The sequence below is a fragment of the Thermobia domestica genome, chromosome 5 (assembly GCF_964235325.1).
Source record: "Thermobia domestica chromosome 5, izTheDome1.hap1.1, whole genome shotgun sequence".
Taxonomy (NCBI): domain Eukaryota; kingdom Metazoa; phylum Arthropoda; class Insecta; order Zygentoma; family Lepismatidae; genus Thermobia; species Thermobia domestica.
This window is the reverse complement of record NC_137458.1, coordinates 255232591-255257126: the sequence shown is the minus strand read 5'-3', so window position 1 is coordinate 255257126 and position 24536 is coordinate 255232591. Positions and strand designations below refer to the sequence as shown.

Below are 24536 nucleotides of genomic sequence, written 5' to 3'. Positions count from 1 at the left end.
GTTACAATACACTGATCAGACAAAACATTGTTACCACCCACTACTATTTGAACGAAGTCGTTGAGCTCTACTGAATATTCGGAACTGCACATTAAGAGCATTCTATTGCTTTATAGTCGAAAAGTAACAAATAACCACAAATATACTTACTATTAAAATATGTTATACTTACTATTAACATATGTGCTAACTTCCCAATATTTTACAAACGCAAGCAAACTAACAGAAACTGAAACTTTAAGAACACAGTGAAGCCCTTTTACTATTTGCCTGTCCCAATACTTTCTTCTACTAGAAACAAATGTCAAACGTAGCACACACCATCTCGTAAATGAATAGCAGTCGGTCAAAGATCGGTTCAGATTATCATTTGTATGAAGATTCTAGCCTAAAATTTATGTGACACAAATAGCCCTTTGTATTTAAAAATATTGTATAGTATATACTATGATGAATTCAAATTGGCTGACATGATCATTTAATGCAATTTTAACACCAATGCCAAACTGCAACATTTGCTTTTCCTTTGTCCACGTGTCTCTTTGTTACTGCCCTGTCATGATACTTTTTCTATTAGATACATATGTCAAATATCCTGTCTCATAAACGAATGACTATATGTAAAAAATGAGTTCACATTCTCATTTGTGGGAATATAAAGCCTAAATTCAAGTGTAAGATCATAACCTTTTCCATTAAAAAATTGTACGATCTGCAATATAGCGTAATTCAAGATGGCTTTCACGGTGTCCACACTCCAAATCAATGTAGTTTTTGCAATAATACCAATTGCAATATTTGATTTTCCTCCGTCCAAGTGTGTCGTTATTATTGTTCTCTCCCAATACTTTTGATTAACCCTGTATGGAGATCCACATGTATGTTCTTACAGCAAAATTAAACAAACGTTTTCAAGACAATATTATTCATATAATATTTGTTTGTATACTTTGATCCAGGTGCAGAAATGAAATTCTAAAACTAAGGGAACAATCATTAATAGATAAAGTCTGATTGGACTATGTCTCGAGAATACAAACTCAGAGAGACGCGGGTGAAAGCAAACTTTCATCGAGAACCGACTTAAGTGATAGCGATTGTTGCAGAGCAAACAGAACCAAACAAAATTAAGATCACCATTCAAGTTTCCTTTTTATTACTAATAACCGATGATATTCTTCGTTCTGTTGGACAAATACTTCTACTTACTAAGGGGACACTATCTCCTCGTGCATCTTTAATTTCCACTCCTGTTTTGATTTCAGGCTTTCTGGCCGTGGGAACAATTCTACCCAGGCCCTTTTAACTCGAGGTCTTTTGTCGCGGGCCCTTTTCTCGCGGGGTTCTTTTGACCTGGGCCTTTTTGACGATGGGCCTTTTGACGCTAGGTTGTTTTGATTCGGGCCTTTCTATCCTCCCATTTTGTCCAGGCCCTTTCAACATGGAATCATCAAAATCTCATTTCTCACTCTTTAGTATTTTTGCTCTGATACATGTCTACAGACAAATGAGCAGAGTCCAGTCTAAGACTTATGGAATAAAAATAAATATCGAGTTCTTAAATCTTTTACTTTCCATTTAATTTCCTTTATACCTATTATATTTTGGAAAATGCATTTGAGAATCATGTTTCTTAACATTTACAGACGAAAGTGGCACATAAGAACATTCGATCGTTCCGTTCAGAATGGTTGTAATATATAAACACAAAAACAAAAAAAGTTTAAAAAAAGAATCACAATAACAATATTGTGGTGCATTCAGTACATAAGGAAATCAAGTGCACTTTTGGTCATTTTGTTTATGTTTTAAGATCACCATCATCTTTCAGAGATTAAAAGATTCATATCCACCTACTTTAAGTAACTCATATAATGAAAAAAGAAAAAAAGTGTTAACTTGTCAATGTATTTAACAAGGATGTTATAAAATAGAGGATCTGCCCATACGTCTCTTCATCATATGAACTCAATGAAACCAGACAACAACCGAGCATCGTCTGAACCGGCACATCTGAGTGGCTACTCTCGTTTGCGCCATGATTGTTGACTGGAAACATTGCGATCTTAGTGGCGCTGAGAGGGCAGAGTAGGTGTGGCGAAGCTGTGACGTATGGCTTCACGATTTTGTTGTATGGGCAGATCCTCTATTTTATAACACCCTTGGTACTTAAGCTTCTCTTATGTCTCTTTTTCTCACATGTCTCTTTGGTAATTGAACTTGATTCCCCTCAGCTTTGAGGGCCGCATATAAAATATATGATCTATATAACTCACCGCATTTTGACCAAACTTGACATGAAGCATAAAGATAGACCTTTACTAGGTTAGTATGTATCTGAAATATTTTCCTGTGTGGGCCTTTGATAACCATTGGTCAATCTTGGTATAAAGCATAGACTTTCTTAATATGTTGACATATTTTACTATGTAGACCTTTGATTCCCATTGATCAAACTTGGTATAAAGCATAAAGATAGGCCTTTATTTGGTTAGTATATACGTGAAATATTTTCCTGTGTAGACCTTTGTTTTCAATAGACCAAACTTGGTATAAAGCATTAAGATAGACCTTTACTTGGTTAGTATGTACGTGAAATATTTTTCTCTGTAGGCCTTTGATTACCATAGATCAAACTTGACATAAAGCACAAAGATAGACTTTCTTAATATGCATGAGACATCTTTTCCTGTGTAGACATTTGATTCCCATTGACCAAACTTGGCATAACGCATAAAGATAGGCCTTTACTTGGTTAGTATGTACGTGAAATATTTTTCTCTGTAGGCCTTTGATTACCATAGATCAAACTTGACATAAAGCACAAAGATAGACTTTCTTAATATGCATGAGACATCTTTTCCTGTGTAGACATTTGATTCCCATTGACAAAACTTGGCATAAAGCATAAAGATAGGCCTTTACTTGGTTTGTGAAATATTTTCCTGTGTAGACCTTTGATTTACATTGATCGAACTTTTTACAAAGTATAAAGATAGGCTTTTACTTGGTTAGTATGTACGTGAAATATTTTCCAGTGTAGACCTTTGATTCCCAATTATTCGCCATCAAATTTCGGATTTTTAAAAGAGAATTCATTTGTTGCTATTTAGAAGAATAATTTAGGCGAAATTACATGAAAGAAAACTGTGAAACATTAAACAACTCCAGAGTATTATTATAATAAAGATTTTCTTTTACATTCCTAAAATCAATGAAGAGAGTTTTCTCTATCTCGTTCGAGGAACCCAATACTAGTTCATTTATTCTTAAGCTACTGGAATAAATTCATGAACCAATAAATGAAATAATTTATTAGAAAATAACTTGTTCCAAATATGTGTATTCCCAATATGCAGTTACAAATAACAAAATATAAAATGTTAAAACTATCGTATATTGATAGGAACGTCGAATCAGATACTAACATTGTATCATCTTTGATTCTTTTCTGTACATGGCACATTTAGAATTCATTACTACAGTTGTGTTAATAGTTAGTTTTCTGATAGTATCGTTATAAGGGGTCGGTTAGAATCTATCTCCTAATTGATGGCAGATGTGAGCCTTGAGGCTGGAATCCATTTTCATCAGCTACGTATTCTATTGTGTATGTCACTCCGTCTGGTCCTACATACGAATAACTTCCTCTTATAACTTGAATTTCGTTTTCTGATCCTTCATTTTTAAGCTCTCCTGTTTCTTGACGGGCAGATCCATCACTTAGTTGGTACCTAAGGGTAAGAAAGAAACGATAAGGTTTAGAAATATAAAGTGAGACAGAAGCATACGATATTAACAACAACCTTTATCAGAAAAGTTCCAGGATTTTTTTTTTTTTTCATTTTTGAGTTTGCAAGACTAAAAAGGAACAAACGTTTTTATGTTATCTGGTATATGTTCTTACTTGACATGACCTTGGCCATGTTTCCGCGCAAACTCACTAGATGTCAGAGTTGTGCTTAGTAACATACTGTTCGGGTTGTTATCGCATTAGTGAAGGTGACACAATGGATGCTGATTGTGAGCAAGGAAAAGTAATGCGTTAAACTCGGGAAAACTCCTAGTGAAATGTGGAACATGATTAAGCAAGCATATGGAGGCGAGGCACTTTCGAGAAGTCGTGTTTTCGAGTGGTACAAAAGTTTTTGTGAAGTCAGTGATTTAGTGCCAGACGATCCCAGAGCTAGCCGCCCGCCTGCAGCACACACCGATGCAAACGTGAAGCGTGTAAGAGAGTTATTGCAAGAAGACCGTTGTTAACTGTGCGCAATTCGTCCGCCGCCCTGATTTATGACATTCTCAGGACTGCATCACAATGCAAGATCCCATACTGCTTTATTTGTTACTGAGTATCTGGCCAGACCTTTTGTTATTGGCATCCCACATCCACTATATTCACCTGATCTCTCACCTTGTATTTTTTTCTTGATTCCGCGAGTAAAAAGGCAACTGAAAGGAAAGCTTCTTAAGATATAGCAGACAATGTCTTGATCCAACATCCAACAGGCTGAGACAAATGAGCTTACAAGCATCACAGTTGAAGATTTCCTTGTTTGCTTCCAAGACCTCCAGAAACGTTGGCAATTGTGTATAGATAGCCAAGGGGACTACTTTGATAAGAGCTAGGATTATTACTTGGTAAGTGCAACTTTTTATTTTTTTTACGACCTTTGTCCTGGAACTTTTCTATGGGTAATACTTGGTCATACACAAAGCATTCACACACTATTTCAAAGCCAAGATCATTTTAACTATTTACGAATAAATGATTGGCTTCGGGAAAAATAATGGGAAGAGGCATTTTTTTTCAAACTTTTGATATAATCAGAAAACAATCCAACATTCTCATACAATATAATGTGTCACACACCACGCAGCCCTCCCTGCCACGTACATGTAATTTTCACATCTAATTTACTTTCATATTGTTCTGTGATTCGATCCCAACCCATTTCTCCTAATAACTTAATATCGATGAATGTAGCCTTTGCCATTATTTTCCCCCGAACTATTCATATAAATATGCATACATATTTATCAATTTAAAAAGTGTGAAGTCTCTTAATATTGGAAAAATAACATGATAAGGTATTTTGGAAGCAAGTCATTCAGGGCCAATATATTTGAAAGTATACCAACTGAAAAATAAATAAAAATCATTTATGTTAGCCGCCAGCTGGAAATCAAATTCGGGAACTTCCTGTGCAGGAGCAAAAATACTAACCGTATACTAAGTTAGCCCAGATGCATTTTTATTAACCATTGATATAATTACCGTATTTATCCGTGTACGCCGCGCACCTTTTCTCTACAAAAACGAAGTCAAAAAACAGGGTGCGCGGCATACACGAGGAAATGTAGAATTGACTGAGCCACCAAGCATTTAAAATCACGGGGAGACTTTATTAACCTAATACTGGAATATTGTGAGTAATTTTACAAGAGTAGAAAAGTTTTAATATAAAATGACAAGTTACAGCTCATCTTTCCTCTTACATCTACATGATCGGCCGATCACAAAAATACTGTACATGTACTACCATCTATTGGCCAAGTCTTCCAGCATGCACTAGTTTCCAATAAGGATCAATGGATGGCTATTGCACCTGATGACAATTGACTAGCTTGCAGCGTACTTGGAAATTCTTACTATGGCCACTTTTGGCGCTCGGGCATCCTTTTGTAAATTCATGGCACTAGCAGTATTTGAAGCCCAGTCGGATTTGTTATTCTGTGAAGCAGGTACTATTAACATTCAAGTACCCCGTGTTACGTTGGTGAGTACCGATATACGGTACCATACACGAAAGTCTGTGATTTGTGTAGTCTTACGTGATGTTGTTAAATTGATGTGCGCTGCTTACACGAGTTTTTTTTTTTTTTTTTTTAATTTTAACGTTCCAGAAATTGGGGGTGCACGGCTTACACGGGGGCGCTGCATACACGCGTAAATACGGTATTTTTCCATTGCATATGCTTCAAGTTCTGTATTGGATTTCCAATGAGAATTTTTGAAAATCAAAATGAAATGAAATCTTTCAGTTTTACGTCCCACGGTTATGCCGACTAGACTATTTTTATGAGATATTGATGGTGAGAAATGAATGGAACAGTAGAATGAATAATGTGGGAGGAAATGGAAGAAACCCGAGAGAACCCGTGCACACGTGTCTGCCCACCACAAAGTTCACTTGGTACGAACTAGGATCGAACCAGAGACCCCATGCATTAGAGGTGAACGCTCTACCACTGAGCCACCGCGGCCTCCTAGTGGAAATATTGTCTCTTATATAAACACAAGTAGTGGTTCGGAGGCTATACTTAGCAACAGGTTTCGTCTCATATAATCTGAATGCTGGAAAAGAATATCAAATAAAAATATTCCGGACAAACCAAATCATTTGGGTTTATCTTAAACAGGTACAAAAAATCTGGCAGGGATAGAATTATTATGTTTTGTTAATATAAAGGTAACCATGAAAATTCTGTCGTTTTTTCTCCACCACCTTCAAACATCGATATGTCAGCTAAGACGTAGCTGGAAGATAAAAACTAGTCACCATCAGCATTGACGGTCTTCTGCCAACGTTCTGCAAGCACATGGATTCCATTGCAGTAGAACCTGGTGGGCCGTGAAGCGAAGAAGGGTATCAAGTGCATTTTACACCTTTATTAGGGATTTGCAGTGACGTCCTTTACTGTGATTGTCCAAGAGATGGAACAAGTGATAATCGGACGGTGTAATGTCTGGGGTATGGCGGATGCAATGATGTTTCCTATCCAAGGCGTAGAGTGGTGTCTCAGGTCATCCTATCCAAGTGGGGCTTAGTGATGTCCGGTAACAAGAGGACCCCTTTGCGATTTAGAAGTGCTGGCTCCAGAGTTTTAAGTTTTTCTTAAACACGGCTCCACTGCTGATAGTACACCGTTTCATTGATGCTCTGACCAGCTGGTAGCAGTTTCCGATGCACGATGCTGAAAGTAGTCCACCAAACACACAGGAGGATCTTCTGGTGAAGTACTGGTTTCGGCTGTTTCGACAATGGGATGCTAGCCAATGATGACTGCGCCACACAGTGGCCGGAAACTTGGAGAAAGCGGATACAAATAGTTTATTCCGAAATAATGAAAGTTGACGGATGTCTCTCTATTGTTCCATAAGTAACCAGTGGCGGCAGTTGGACGTTAAAAGTGGGGGGCAAGACATGATCTGAATATTTGTATATAAATGTTAGTTTTCCGGGTTGTTCCTAACACTTTGTTTGACGAAAGGTTCTATAACTAATAGGATACCGTACTATCTTTTACAGTTAAAATACAGTATATCTTATTTCATATTTTGACGTATATTTGACATATATTTCATAAATTGACAAGAGCAACGCAAGTAGATACTAGCCCTTTGTATTCTTAAACAACGAAAGTGTAACAAGAGATTTGATTCCTTGCTCATGAACATCTTAAAATTCTGTCTGGAAAATTGTGTGATCAGATTATTTTTTTTTAACAAATTTGCAAAACAAATAAATAGAAAGGATAATATTAATTATAGTAATGAATATTGATGTTTGTTTTGCAAGTTACATTGAAACTAGGGATTAATGAACAACTTAATTTTTAATTCCACACATGTTATTAAGTGTATGTTATTACTCTTAGAAAATGAAAGACATTAAATACTGGAATGTAATTTAGTTCAGGATTACGTTGTTTCGGTAAGATTAAAAGATTCATATCTTATATACTACTGCACTTCTTATATACTACTTATATACTTCTTATATACTACTGCACTGACGTGTAATATACAGTAGTTACACATGACATAGTTTATCACTGCAATATATATGAGGATTTCATTACAACTTTGATTAAGTAACGAAGGGCAATCCAAATCACGTAGAAGACAATATGCCTTTTCCTTTTGTAAGGCTCAGATAGCTGTCTCGGTTGCGACCACAACATTACTAATCAGGCATTTCCTGTTAGATGGGGCTGAGTCCTTCGGCTGCACTTGACTGAAGCTACTTCCAATGGTCAACTCAATAAACCTTATTTTGCAGATAATCAAAGATAAGCTTAGACTGCAGACCTACTAACATCAGCTAACTTTTCGGTAACACTAACAAAGCTATCATATAAATTATATGACAATGGATAATAAATAAATCTCTTCACTATACACACAGTATTTGAGTCTAATGACTACAGTACTATTTAATCGCTTTCAATGAACTCAGAAACGATATAAATGGTTAAAACATATCGTAATGTTTGGTTCAATTTTTTTACTGATTTTCCGGCTTTATTTTTTCATGTTTACATGCATTTCATGGACAGCGAAAATATTCCTATGTCCTGACTTTCCGGGTTTGGAAGCAGAACAGATACTTATAATCAGATATTAATACCGATTTCATAGGCGGCGAAGTTGACAAAATCGATTTCTGACCAGTTTTTTTTTTTTTTTTTTTTTCAGTTTCTGACCACTGTGCGCCGTGGAGCTTCGTACAGGACCCACTTCTTATCACATGTCAGCATCCTGTCCAGAAATGACCCCTTCCTCAGACGAGACAGCAAAGATACACAAGCGTCTGCTCGCGTTGCTTTCTGTCCTGGAGTCAATTATGTGGGAACCATCAATCCAACTTGCAGTAGATGTCTGCAAGGGCTGAGGCCAAACTCGGGCCTACAAAGCATATATCACTTCGGGCGCGGGCCTGGCTCGGGCAGTAAATTTTTTAATATCCAACTATATTCTCGAGCCTTTTCCGGCCTAACTTTGTAAATATACTCTACAACGATATTTATTAAACCGTTCTTTCTGGAGAATTTTTAAAGCACAACTGCAAAATTAAACCTCTAATTGCTAAAATAGAAATGCGACTTTGCGTTAATTATATAGTTTTTGTAATTAGGGCCTATTTGATTTTCACACGAGCTCAAGCCTAAATAATAAAACATATTTTGAACTTGGGTCGGGCCTCACATTATAAATTCACGGATAGCGCCGGGCCCGGGCTAAAAATTACGGCCTGTGCAGACCTCTAACTTGTTGTGCATTCCAAGTTGATGGAGGTGCTGCAGAATGGTTTCTCTACTCACATTGAATTGTAGTCCCAGTTCCTCACATGTTTGACCACTGTTCGCCTCAATTGCAGTCTGAAGATATTCATTTTGTACATGTGTTGGTCTTCCAACACATAGTGCGCCTTCGAATGTTTCACCACCGTCCTGAAATTTGTTAAACCACCGCTCCATTGTCCACGTATTCGGGACATCCTCACCAAAGGCCTGGCATATCTTCCGCTTCGCTGCAGCGGCGTTTGACCCCAGTTTGAACTCGTACAATATACACGCTCTTATGACGCTCTGTAGAGGTCCCATGTTCACTCTGCCCTTACGCAAGTTCACGGTATAACTAAACTACCACAACCACGTAGCATGTTTAATATATCCACACCAACAACTGAACTTCACCTTATCTCTATTTGCATTCAACTTACAGTGTGAGGACCAATTGAACACATACCTCCACAAAAGTGACAGAACTTTCTTGGTTACCTTTATATAATCCTACAAAAAATGTGTAGTGAGTCAAGAAATATGTGTAAGATATCCTACCAAATTAAAGGAACATATTAGAAATATGTTCATATCGATCTTGAGCTACAAACTTGCAATGGTAAACTATTCATACTCTGCGACACATTAAAAATAATACTTATGTATACGGTTTGACCTACATGACCTGCCAACCTAAGCCTCCTAGACTTCATGACCCTAACAATGTTGGGTAAACCGTATAAATTATGTAGTTCCTCGTTATGAAGTTTTCGCCATTCCCCATTCCCGTTCCTTTTGGGTCCGAATATTCGTTTCAGGATCTTGTTCCAAATACTTTCAGTCTATGTTCTTCTTTCAGAGTAAGCGACCATGTTTGGCAACTATATAAAACAACAGGCATGATTATTGTTTTATATATTTTAAGCTTCAAATTCCTCGACAGAATTCGCGACAACAAGAGATTTTGAACCGAATAATAACACGAATTCTCTGCTTTTAGTAGACATTTAATTTCTTCGTGAATATGATTTTCGTCTGTTAATACTGATTCTAGATACTTGAAAGTATCCACTTTATCAAAAGTATTATTTATGCATCTATTATTTGCTGTATTACGGTCCTGACGCACTTCCATGTATTTAGTTTTCTCTGCATTTACTTCTAAACTCATGTCCCTGCAAGCGTTTAATAAGATCTCTGCATTTCTTTCTATTGTTCCCCTGTCATCGCCTATTACATTTACATCATCAGCATATGCCATAACCTGGTGGATACCGTTCAACTTTAGGCCCTGGTTGCTATCTTTGATTTTCCATATAGGGTATTCGAGGACAAAGTTGAATAATAATGGCGACAACCCATCTCCTTGTTTCAGGACATTTTCGACGTGAAAGCTCGTAGACAGAAATTTTCCTACCCGGACTTTACTTTGGGATTCATTTAAAAATATCAATCTAATTAGCTTTCTCGGTATTCGAAGTTCTGTAAGAACGTTGTATAATGTTTCTCTCCTAACCGAGTCGTACGCCTTTATAAAAACAATAAATAGTTGATGTACCGGGGTATTGTATTCCCACTTCTTTTCGAGTATTTGGCGAATGGTAAATATTTGATTGATAGTTGATCGATTTCGTCTAAATCCGCACTGATAATCTCCAATAATTTCATTGTTAATATATATATATATATATATATATATATATATATATATATATATATATACAGAGAGAGAGAGAGAGAGAGAGAGAACAATTAAGTAGATTTGAAGAAATAAGTTAGACGTTACATGAGCAGACGGCTCTACCAAAGTTTTACAGATTTCTTACATTTTCAGGTTAGGTTAGATCTTAGAACCGTCATATATCCATCTCAAATGTCCACTACTATTGTGCGAAACAAAAATCCCCGTCGGCTATTTTTACTCAATTTGCATTCTTGTATTTTGCCGCCTTCCGCTTCAGTAAGTAGTTACACACACAATACTTTTACTACCACTCAAAATTCATTGCAATCTGTTGTGCACTGACAGAAATTACTTCTATTCACACTCTCATTCCTTCACGAAAATTGTTTCACATCGTATTTTATCTATAAGTTTTCTATTTGTGGTCTAGTCAAATCACTTCAAAAAAGGACCAAACCTAGACATTTACAGTAAAAAGATGAAACCTTCTGGAATTTGTTCGTGGTCTCTTCCTCATTAACCTCCAGAAAAAATATTTAAAAAATCCAGTTGCGGGATTCCGCCGGTTTGAATAAATAGTCTCCCATCTTGGATTTCTCACACGCACTTACACGGGAAGGTCCCACAAGGGAGGTTGCCACATAGCATATCTAATAGAGCATCATGAGAAATGAATTTGAGCAAAATTTAAGGTGCTATAGACCAGAAGGTTAGAAGCTAGTGGGCCTCAAAATTTGAATATCCAAAGAATTATATCATGGAATTATGTACGTTTAAAGTATATATCTTTAAAACCGTTAAAACAATCAAAACGAAAGTTGCACAACATAATGAGAACAAAATGCCCTATTGAAAACCGGGAACCGGTCAAAACCCCCACAGCCAAAACACCCACACTCAAGAAATGTCAAAACGCCCACACGATCGGTCATAACCCCCACACAAATGGACAAATCTCCCAAATACACGAACGGTCATAACCCCCACAGCCAAAACCCCCACACTGGTAATCGGTCATAACCTCCAACGGTCATAACTCCCACACAAATGGACAAAACAGCCACACATAGCAACGGTCACAATCCCCATATAAATGGACAAAACCCCCACACAAATGGACAAAACTCCCACATGCAGAAATTGTCACAACTGCCACACAAATGGAGAAAACCCCCACACAATCGGACAAATCTCCCACACTCTGAAATAATCCTGGTTGCATGTCTTGCCCTTGTACTTTTTAATAATATTTTTTATTCCACTTAAACTGATGTTGCAACTATTCTTCTTGCACTGTTTTCTAAAAACAGAAACAGTAAAATGGGCGAGAGCCGCAACAAAGACGTGCAATCACGATCATTTCAGAGTGTGGGGGATTTGTCCGATTGTGTGGGGGTTTTGTCCATTTGTGTGGCAGTTGTGACAATTTCTGCATGTGGGAGTTTTGACCATTTATGTGGAGGTTTTGTCCATTTATGTGGGGATTATGACCGTTGCTATGTGTGGCTGTTTTGTCCATTTGTGTGGGAGATTTGACCGATTTTGTGGGCGTTTTGACATTTCTTGAATGTGGGGGTTTTGGCTGTGGGGGTTTTGACCGTTCGTACGTTTGGGAGATTTGTCCATTTGTGTGGGAGTTATGACCGATCGTGTGGGCGTTTTGACATTTCTTGAGTGTGGGGGTTTTGGCTGTGGGGGTTTTGACCGTTCGTGCGTTTGGGAGATTTGTCCATTTGTGTGGGAGTTATGACCGATCGTGTGGGCGTTTTGACATTTCTTGAGTGTGGGGGTTTTGGCTGTGGGGGTTTTGACCTAGACCCTCGAAAACCACAAGCAGTGTTGCCATAGGTGAAGCAGTGGTGCCAACTCGGCATAAACATATTTTATTATAATAGCACCATATACAAGTGTGCACAGATTTAAAATGCACTATTATCACCAAACATAACAATGAAGCGTAGTGGTACAGTGTTGCACACTATTGGAGCCACATGTGCTGGAAATGTAACAATGGAGACGTCTGATATGTGGGAACAAAGGGCAATAAAAGAATGATTAGAAAAATGTGGCGATTTTGCAATATACTTCTGTAGTCCCGATGAACAAGCAGACAACTCGCGAAAACTAAAATGATACACGCGAGGAAAGAAACACGTGTTTTCTAATTCCGTAAACTGGTTCTCTATTATATCTTATCAGTATTTGGAAGAGTACTTTCTTAGTTTGGTCTTTCGTGATAAGTAATATATTCTTTTACTTCCTCTCCTACATAACATATAATTATGTTTGTACACCGTAATATTACCATATTCACATTGGAAATATAATTATTTTGTTACTACCTCATTTCGTTTCTAGTCGGATCGGTAGTGGTGTGGTCTAGAAGGCTAGACAACTGATATATTAGGTATCGCGGATTCCAATCCCGCCTCGAACATGTATTTGTTACATTTCATTGTTATCTTTCTCTTTTATAGTGACTCGAATCCCACTTTGCACTCCTATATAGCTTCGAAGCTGACACAGGGCGTAAAAATGGCATCACTCAATTTCGTTTTTCAAATGCATCAATATTTTGTGACGCTGCTGACATTTTGCTATGTTATATTATCTGTGTTATGTATTTGAATTAAATTTATAGTATGAGACCCAGATTCCTTTATTACCATCTGTTGCCACATATCAGACCTCTCCATTGTATACTTTCAGCATACGTAGCTCCAATAGTGTGTAACACTACCACTGCACTTCACTGTTATGTTTAGTGATAATAGTGAATTTAAAATCTGTGCACAGTTGTATATGGTGCTATTATAATAACATATTTTTATGCTGAGTTGGTAACACTGCTTCACCTATGGCAACACTGTTTGTGGTTTTTCGATAGGGCATTTTGTTCTCATTATATTGTGCAACTTTTGTTTTGATTGTTTTAACGGTTTTAAAGATATATACTTTAAACGTGCATAATTCCATGATATAATTCGGTATACGGACAAAATCTCGCGGCCGAAACATCGCCGCCCAAAATCTCGCCGGCCAAAACCTCGCGGGACAAAATCTCGCCGGGCCAAAACCTCGCGTGGCCAAAACCTCGCCGCCCAAAAACTCGCGGGACAAAACCTCGCCGGGCCAAAACCTCGCGTGGCCAAAACCTCGCCGCCCCAAACCTCGCGGGACAAAATCTCGCTGGGCCAAAACCTCGCCGCCCAAAACCTCGCGGGACAAAATCTCGCCGGGCCAAAACCTCGCGGCCCAAAATCTCGCCGTGCCAAAACCTCGCCGCGAATGAAACTTTTCTTTAAAATTTACCCAATGTGTTCCTAATATTTAATTCCACATTACAAATAATAATAATAATAATAATAATAATAATAATAATAATCATAATAATAATAATAATAATAATACAAAACATCGTGTGCGTGGGCTTTCTCGGGTTATTCCCGTTTCCTCCCACTTACTTTATTCTATCACTTCCTTCATCCTGCTGATCTACGTCTCCTTTAACCTATAGGACATAATCAGGGACGTTGTAAAAACTCATATATTGTTTCATATTTTCATAAATATTATTAGATTTTTGTTCAAATTTTAAGTTTCTGGATGTTCCAAAGTTTACGAAACTAACCTCGTTAGTTGTCTTTACTTTCCTTATGCAGACTTTCTTTCCCTATAACCAGTTTAAAAACATCCTGTCGCCCTACCTTCACATTGAAATCCTCTAATACAGAAATAGAATTTTCATATGGCATCGCGGGACTTGGTCAAATACCCGTGATACTTCTTCTGAAACAGCGTCTTTTATACCGTCATCCTTATCATCTGTTGGAACATTTACATTTTGGTCAGGCGAGATTTTGGCCTGCGAGGTTTTGGGTGGCGAGGTTTTGGCCAGGCGAGGTTTTGGCCCCGCGAGATTTTGGCCCGCGACGTTTTGGGCGGCGAGGTTTTGGTCAGGCGGGGTTTTGGCCCGGCGAGATTTTGTCCCGCGAGGTTTTGGGCGGCGAGGTTTTGGCCAGGCGAGGTTTCGGCCTGGCGAGATTTTGGGCCGCGAGGTTTTGGGAGGCGAGGTTTTGGCCAGGCGAGGTTTTGGTCCGCGAGGTTGTCGCTGCGAGGTTTTGTACCCAAACCATATAATTCTTTGGATATTCAAATTTTGAAGCCCCCCTAGCTCCTATCCTTCTGGTCCATAGCACCTTAAATTTTGCTCATGTTCATTTCTCATGATGCTCTATTAGATGTGCTATGTGGCAATCAGATTTTAGATACAACTTGTGGGACCCTCCCGTGTTAGTTTATGCTGCATGACTTCTAAACCAATTAACGTAGAAAGATCATTCTTTCTTCATTATACTTCTAATATTATAGGCAATGTAACAAGCTATTATCACTTTTCTTCGAGTAACCACTTTTGTATGACTTTAGGATAAAGTGAAAAAATGGGATCTGTATTAGGGGACATATTCTTTTTTTGCCTCATACAACTTAACACAGAAATATGAAGAACATGCTCGAATAAATGTTGGAAATTTCATAAGCTTTAAAACGATGTATATAGTGACAATACAGAGATGCGCAATAAAGCTTCAAACATCATCGGACTGCCCACATTTTTTTTTTTTTTTTTGAAACATAGGAATGAATCATTCAACACGAAGAAAAAGATATTTTAGTGATTTAAGACAGCTTTTGATTGCAATTTTCGATAAGTATTAACATGTTTGGAAGTCCGGCTAGTTTAATAAGTAGTTCGTAAACAGTGGTGTCGGCAGGGGTGTGTGCAAGAACCCTGAAAATAGACTTTCGCACTATATTTTTGTACGTGGGCCTATGTGTCCATTGAAATTAGTGTTTGAAATAAACGTTTAAAAAAAGATGAAATCTATTGAAATATGTTTTACTGAATTGTTATCTTGCAAAAAAAAATTCCAGTTGCGGGTGTTCCCTCTTTTTGAATAAATAGCCCTAGTTCAGTGCAATTACGACAAAAATCGATCAAACTTAAAAGTTTTTTCTTTTTTTTTTTTAGGATTAAACCTGTTAGAATACGTTCTATGTATTGATATTATGCTAAAACAGTCCCAAATTTTAGTTGTTGATTTTCCATAATTCTTGCGACCAATTATATGACCCGCATTGTTACAGCCGATAGATGAGCCATAGTGCGTTACATCGCGGAGAAGTTCAATGCAAGACAACAATGTCATGTCAGCATCCACGCAACTCGCAACTACCTGCTCACCATGGGGTACAGAAGCCATCGACCCACGCGAGATTATCTTTTCTAACAACACAACACAAGGGCGCAAAGGGGCACTGACTGTGACCGTGAAAATATGGGGAAAAATTGACTGGACAGTTTTACACTGGTACATGACGATGAACCGATAAGGGTGAGTCGCCAACCGCAAGAGGAAGTGGATCCATCGTGACAGCAGGTAGCACGGTGTTGGTAGTATTCTCATCTGGGGCATGTTTACATGGACTGAAATGGGTTCCTTAACACGTGTAACACAGTCCCTCACAAGCAAACGCTACCGCGATATTCTGGAAGACCATGTCATGTCATTTGCTCGGCTGCTACATCCAGGTGGTGACATTTTGCCGCAGGACAATGCGCCGGCCCACCGCTCTAGGATGGCAGCAAACTGGTTTGATGAGCACTCTTCTGGTCTGGCGACACGATCATCGGACCTCAATCCGATCTAACACATCTGGGACTCCATGGAACGACGCCTTCGGACCTGCAAGCTCTGTGGGAGACTTTGCAGCTGATATGGATTAAGATTCCACAACAACACTTCAGGTGCCTCGTGGAGTCCATGCCGTGGCGGGTAGCCTCCGTTATCAAAGCGAAAGGTGGTGTTACACGCTATTAGGTAGGTGTCTATAACACAACTGGTGATCAGCATATATTGTCTTCCTTTTTATAACTATAATATTTTTAATTTTAGCAGTTTAATAGATGTGCAGATTATAAAAGCTAGTGCGTATAGTGAAATAGTGAAAATCATGAAACAGGATATGATGGTATTTGCAGTAAATTGGATACAAAATACATCTAAAATAATTCCAGTAAGTATATTTTCCTTCATATTTAATAATTAGTCCCTTGTTTAAATCGTTTTTATTTTTTCCTAAATTTATATTTTCAAGTACTAATAGATAAAGCTTTCAGGTACACTGAATTTTTAGTGACCCGCAGGCAGTAGCCAATGGGGAGGTTCGGAGGGTCCGGACCCCCCTTCGAAACCAGAAATGAAAAAAGTAGGGAAGGATGAAACAGAAAAACGAGAAGAAGAAGAATCAGCGTTAATAATAAAAAGCTACAGCAAACTTTCTGTAATAGTGTGGACAATTTTTATCATACATTTTCGTCATGTTATTTCAGAAACAGTTTTCTACTGCTCTTTTAACTTGCCATTTGGAGCAGATAGTAATTGACGAAATAATAAAAAAACAAAAATTTATGTGGGAAGAAAGTTCTGTTAACATTTGATTCAACAGAGAAAGGAACGCAGATAATGGAACATATTTTAGAACATATAATTCGATATGCATTTTTTTGGATTTTGGAATAGCGGATTTGTACTTTTTGTAATAGTTGAAGTCAAAATGAAAGGAAAGTTACTACATTTGAATGAACAGAGGAAGGAACGTATATATTGTAGAATCTTTTTCAATACTTTTTTTTTATATATTCTTTTACTCTAGATTTGTTCAGAGTTTGTTATTAAAAGACTACTAACATATCCTCATTTTATTTTCCTAACAAACCAATATAAGTTGCCAGTAAAATAATTTAGATTGATCGACATTCTGGTGTGATAACTACAGTATTTCATGTCACGCTTCCTCCCCCTTCCCTCTCATTACGAAATCCTGGCTAGGTTCCTTTAAGTGATCATTTATTATATAACCTATAACCTTGATATTAGAAGTATAAGAAAGAAAGAGTGATACTTTTAGAACCCATAAGTAAAATCAAACATTAAAATTGTATCTAATTTTAAAGAAAACAGGGAAAAATAGTTCCTCGTATAAATTAATAGGCTTAAAACCAAAGATGCCTCAAATATGCGTCACCGTTAAAGAATAAATAACTTTTTTTTTATTTCTTTGGTGTCTCACTAGCAGTGTTGAATTCAGACTTTTGTACAAGGGGGGGGCAATAAAATTTAAGGAGTACCTAAAAAGAATCATTTCCAGATTTGGTCCGGCAAAGCTATTCTAACTAAAATTTTTCCAAACAATTTCCTTAGTCCCACCGGAATCATGAAAAGTACAAAACACAGAAAAACTTTCTTTAAAAAACAGTGTGGAAAACTCTCACATTACACCTCCATGTGAGAGACAATATTTTTTGACCTTTTGCCTTCCCCCATTGTTCCCATCAGTACGAGGGAGATTCCAGGCGGTTGGATATGTCACTGTGTGTTAAACCAATATTTGCTGCAGTTGGCTAACCAGCTCTGTTCTAAATTGCAATAGACCAGCAGGAATTTGTCGCAACAGAACTGTTATTGTCTGATCGATTGCAATAACCAATATATTGTCATTTTCCCCCAACTAACGTTGTAAAGAGTTTTTTTTTTTTTCACATGTCTTTCATTCCCATCCGGGGATGGGCGGCCCGCAGAAGGTTATGCCTTTTCTAGGGCCAGAGTTATATAACGACTATTGATGAGAAGAAAGGTAGAAAGTTGCAGGCTACTATGCAATGATGTGAACTAATTTCCAAATTTTTTTATTTAACTTCGAATTTATACGAGAATTCGGTTTGTTAAATAGAACAATTAGGTTCGGCAAAAAAATAAACTAATTTTAAAAAATCTTTGCTTTTAAGACTCTTTTTATTTCCGAAAAGGATTAAACAGACGAAACCAAATATTTCAAGACATGTGTATAGATATTCTAAGAGGGGTGCTCAGCCCCCTCTTGAACATGTCTGAATTCAACACTGCTGTAACGCACTACATCTTCAGAACGAGAAAAGGCCATAGACAATCATTAGCCTTGAGTTACAGGACTTTTGCAATGTCAGTAGTGTAGCCAATAATATGGATAGGGGTATACTGGAGCTGTAAACCGAAAATGGTTAAAAAAAAAAAAAAAAAAAGCAATTGCTAAACAGGTTTAAGGTACGGAATCAGTATTTTTGATATATCCGATAGCGTTTAATATTAGGACTGCCTGTTAAAAGATGTCGCCATGAATCTTTTTCAGGGTTGAGAACCAAATTAAGGGTAATTCGAATTAGGCGTCTGGCAGAAACAAAGCAGGAAGAAAAATACGTAAATAAACAAGTTACGCCTTTACAGAAATAATACTTTTTGTCTCTAATAAGATCACTGAAAAGAAGCTAATTTTACTGAAGACTCATGAACGAACACTCTAAATCTTGCTTTTATATTTACATTTTTCTCTTCTGAGCTGCTAACTGAAAGAAATGTTCCCCTATTATGGATAGAAAGAAATATTACTTATAATTAGCAAGTTTCGTGGTATTTAATTAACAAAGGCATATCTTCTATACTCAAGATGAACTTTCGGAGTAAAAGAATAGTATAAATTCTTCCCGTTTCCCGTAGACCACTTTTTACGGTTTTCTTATAATTGTTTGTACGTTTTCGTTAACGTTACCGAAGTAAATCACCAAAAAATAAAAATTTACAACGTTAGAGTGGTTTTATGGGGAACTGAAAAATCTTACCCATGACATTTATATGAGACACCTTCACAAAATTTTTGAGCACTTCCTGTAGGGCTACAATGATTAAATGTGGCATGATTGTAACCTTCCGGGATTAATACACAAGAAAACTGCCAAAAAAAGGTGAAAGGGCGAAGGAGATTACAATTAATGAACGATATCAAAACAAAAAAGTCATTCTCGAAAACGAAGAGGTTATCGGAAGATCGCGGAGCAAGGAAGCTTCTCAGTTGCGGCAAGTGACCTGCCAATACTGGCAGAATACCTATGATGATGATGATAACAATCGTTACTGTTAACCGTTTGTGGCTTGCTGGCTTTTTTTCTTTTTTGGTCTGACGAACTATCGCAAGAATAGAAATATAGACACAGATAATTATTATTAAACTACTGAGAACGTCGACTGAAAGTGCCACGTACCTTATTAACATGACGTGGCAACACCGCCAGTCTTAATGATAGCTCTGATTCGTCGAGAAATTGAGGCATATCAATCATGAATGAGAAACATTGTTCACCATTTCTCATGCACTATAGTACTCGATTCTGTTTGTGAGGATAGAAAAAGGACATTTACTCCAGATTCTGAGTTCCAGTCTTGAAGCATTAAAACAGGGCGGATCAGGAAAGGTGTAATTTTTCCTTGTTAAATAGCACGTTTAGACAAGGGAATCAAGTCCACATTTTTGTTATTTTGTACGTATTTTATCTTGAAAATCACAAGTTCCTTTCAAATGTTAAAAGATTCATGCTCGATCCTATTCCTATTTTTATTATCTACAGAGGTTTTGGCTGCTGTATGTACCATTACCCTGGGCTATCCTAATTCCAGGATTCTTTACTGTGATAACCGAGCTGACAAATAAGTTAAAATCTCTTATACTAATGTAAAATAATAGCCTAATATACTTTAGCCTAATAGCCTATTAGCTTAGTAGCCTAATAGTTAACTTTTTGATGTACTTATCGTTATCGAACTACTTTCGTAACTGGGCTTGATTTATCTCTGTTCTTAACGGGTCGAATGTGGAACCACGCCTCAATAGCTCTAACATTGTAAATTAGCAAATTTCCATTCTTTCCATTCTTGAAAGTTATATTATATGAAAGAAAGAATCATCTGTATCATAAGATGCACTGGATTATCTGAATATAATTTGGTGTTAACTTCTGAGACCCACGAACTACAGAAAATTGCGACTCTGAGACACACAGCTATGCCTGTCCGTATTTAGGAGACAGTTCGGAATATAAGTTTCTTTTGAAGGTACACCATACAGAAGACGAAAGAGAACTCATTGCATCATTTTATGTGTTACCAATCATCATCTGTCCATCTGCATATCCTTAGCACCATGTATAATAGAGTTCAGAGCGTACTTACACCTATATAGAAGTCAAAGTCCGCCCAGCTTTGGTGCTCTATTTTTTCTTATTATTTGTTTGATTTTTAGTTCAGCCTCCTTTTCAACACCGAGGTCATATAAGACGTGGACCAACAGCTTAACGTGGGATCTGAATCATATAAGTTCCGCCGGGAACCGAATCTAGGTCTCCTACGGGTACGCTAACCGCTTAGCCCTGTCTGGTGCTCTGTCCCGACGCGACTCCCACTTCCATGATGGTAGTTGATATCAAAATGATAATATTTTGCTACAATGTCTCTTGCCGCTATCCTATCCTATTTCCGGGGCCGCGGTGGCTCAGTGGTAGAGCGTTCACCTCTGGTGCATGGGGTCCCGGGTTCAAACCCTGCTCCCGCCAAGTGAACTTTGTGGTGGACAAACACCGTGTGCGTGGGTTTTCTCGGGGTTCTCCCGTTTCCTCCCACTTTCTGCATTCCACCGTTTCATTCATTTCTCATAATCACCGTCTCCTTTAGCCTAACCGGCATAACCGTGGGACGTAAAACTCAAAGATTTCATTTCATTTTCCTATCCTATTTCCATTACTGAGATTTTGGTCGCCACATGTGCTATTTCCTTGGGATATTCTAATTCCAGCGTTCTAACTGAAAAAATCAAGCTGCCATATATTGCTTCACCCGAAAAATAAAATAATAGAACATCTCTCTTGTTGTATGTAGCTCATAATAATTACCAATATTGACATTATACTGTAAATGAGACTCAGAATTATAAAGCAGATTGGATGGACCTCACGCGATCTTGGTACGATCCTTGCAATTTCTTCGTGCTAAAGTGACGTTGGCGGTGGTTAAGCGATTTGTATGTTACAAACTAGTGCTGTTGAAATCGGTTTTTCAAAAAACCGAAAACCGGTTTTTGAAAAAGTGGAATTTCATAAAACCGAAATGTCGGTTTTGAAAACGGCTTTTACGGTTTCGGTTTTGAAAACGGCTTTTGCGGTTTCAAAATGCGATTTTCGATATTCATAAAACCGGTTTTCTCAAAACCGAAAATCGCAAATGTCACAAAAATTCGACTGCACTAATATCAAGTAACGACGAGAAAACAGCAAATAATCTTTTCCCACTTCGGCTCACAGTTGCCTGATGGAGGGAAATTCCCCTTGGCGTAGGGGAAAAATGCTCAAAATTTGCAGAGGGGAAGGAAGGTATTTTCTTTTTAAATGTCTTAAAGTGTAGGGAAATTCTTGTTGAGAATGCTTTTACAATTGGCAGAATAAAAAACTAAGTTGCAATTTCTCACAAAGAGGCACGGCTATCGTTATTGCAAAGTAAAAAGATAAAGCATGATCGATGTTTCCTTCACGTATAAACTATTGCAGGTGTCTGGAACTTGCGATAAGAAACCAATCAACACTCGCAAAACCACAACATTCATATTTAACGGAGTGGCAACAAATCAACAATAAAATTGTGTATGACGATATAGATTTTCTTTCTTTCTTTTCTTTTCTTTTTTTTAAAGAAAGAGAGGTGGCGCTTTTTTGTTAAGAAATGAAAGAGTTTCAGTACTATTTTTAAAAACAAGGGGAAAGGGTAATAATAATATAAAAGATCTCAGTTTAAGTGGATGAGATTTCAAATTGAATTTCATGAGTTGCATGTTTAGTGATCTTAAATAGGGATATACCTTATTTTCTATCTAGCTTACGTTAGTGTTGCCATATTACCGATTTTAGCGTGTACCACCCGATTTTCAGGTTCTATATTAGTTCCCCGCTTAAACATATCTTAATCACGAAAAACCACCCGCTTTTGGGGATTGGTGAAAAATCTAAGACGACTTAGTTGATAAAGTGTTGGTATATTCAACGTAACCCGCTACACCTCTGACAATCTCAAGTGAAACTCTTATAGAAGTGAATGTACGTTTGTTAGCCAGGGCAGAACTCATTTTAAAGCAAAATGTACACTCTGGAAAACTCAGTTTCGTTTGAAAAGTAGGCCGCAGGGAAGCAAACTGGGCCCAACCTGATTATTATATATTTTGTAAACTAGACCAGGAGGAACACGAGTCTGAAGGAAATTTGACATTCCGAATTTCGGAACTCGAGATATTCGAACGTAAAGTGACCACGGAAGTAAACCGTCCCCCAACTGATTTTTATAAACTAGATCACGAGGAACACGAATCTGAAGGAGTTTTGACATTCCGACTTCCGGAACTCGAGACATTAAAACTTAAAGTTTAATATAGACGCAATGTATCTATATGAAAAAACAATATTCTCTATACGAAACATGCTATGTCCTGTGAAATATATAAAGGTAACCAAGAAAGTTCTGTCGCTTTTTGTGGAGGTCTATGTTCAATTTGCCTTCACACCGTGAGTTGAATGCGAATGGAGATAAGGCGAAGGTCAGTTTGTTGGTGTGGGTATATCCAACATTCTACCTGGTTGTGGTAGTTCAGTTACAACGTGAACTTGTGAAGACAGAGTGAATGTGGAACCTCCACAGAGCGTCATAAGGGCGTGCAAGCTGTACGAGTTCAAACTTGGATCAAACTACTGCCGCGGGGCGGAAGATATCTCAGGCCTTCAGTGATTACGCAGACACTGCAACGGTGGTTTAGCAAGTTTAAGAACGGTGACGAAATACTCACGAAAGACGTACCACGTGTCGGAAGACCAACACATGTACAAAAAATTAAGATCTTCAGGTAGCAATTGAGGCGAACAGTGGCCAGACATGTGAGAAACTGGGATTACAATTCAGTGTGAGTGGAGAAACGATTCGGCAGAACCTCCATTATCTTGGGAAGCACTACAAGTTGGGTCTATGGGTCCCTCATAATTTGACTCCGGGCCGGAAGGCTACGAGGGCAGTACACTTATAATAAATTATCGCATGGTATTCGAACTAAAACTTTCACATTCACAGTAGTGCATTTGAAATCCGCTAGGAAAGAAACTTATATACTGCTTATCATAAATATGAAAATGAAATAAAACGAAATTTGAAGTTATACCTTCCACAGTGTACAGAGAGCAAAATTATAAAATCTCTAATTTTATTCTTATTCCTATTATTACACTGTTCTAATATTATATAAAATAACCAAAATATGTCTTACCCAAATGAATAAGCACCTCTCCCATTGTATTCATTATTGAAAGAACTTATTCGAACTTCTTCTTGGGGAGTTGGCTTCGCTAGACAAACAGCGACGATAACAGCAAATATTAACAGCTGTAATCACAAAAATTTTAAATCCGTAATTGTAACTGTATTACGTATTTTCACAGACATGTAAAAAATACTGGAAATTCGGTAAACATGTAAAGAAAGAACACATATTTAACATTACCATTTTATAACAGAAATCTTTACCATACATCTAACAGTTTAGTTAACATTTTATGAAGTATATGTTTAAATGGGAACATGATAATCAAATTTATTGAAAACAAACTTTGTAAAATTGTTGCATAACACAAGTAAATTTCAGAAAATGAATAATGCATCTAGATACCTATGCAGAGACGTTTTCAGATTTGTACTAAGAGCTTTATTAACCCGTGATGCTAACTTCCGTACTTAGAAACAAGTTCCTGAAGTTAACATTGATTTATATCGATGGCCAGCTAAGACTTCCCAGCAGTGTTGCCCAAATACATTGCAAGAAATCTACTTAA

The 24536-nt window shown here is 37.5% G+C and overlaps 1 protein-coding gene across 1 annotated transcript in view; it reads right to left on the bottom strand.

The window, feature by feature from the left end:
• Positions 1-3299: 3299 nt before the first annotated feature.
• Positions 3300-24536, bottom strand: part of LOC145686554 (endocuticle structural glycoprotein ABD-5-like) — a 37306-nt gene continuing 16069 nt past the window's right edge. Inside the window, exons 2-3 of the mRNA XM_081759991.1 lie at positions 23975-24090; positions 3300-3734 (exon numbers count right to left, since the gene is read on the bottom strand). Of these exons, the coding sequence (XP_081616117.1) occupies positions 3539-3734; positions 23975-24090 (312 nt within the window). The 3' untranslated portion in view covers positions 3300-3538. The remainder of the gene's footprint in view (positions 3735-23974; positions 24091-24536) is intronic.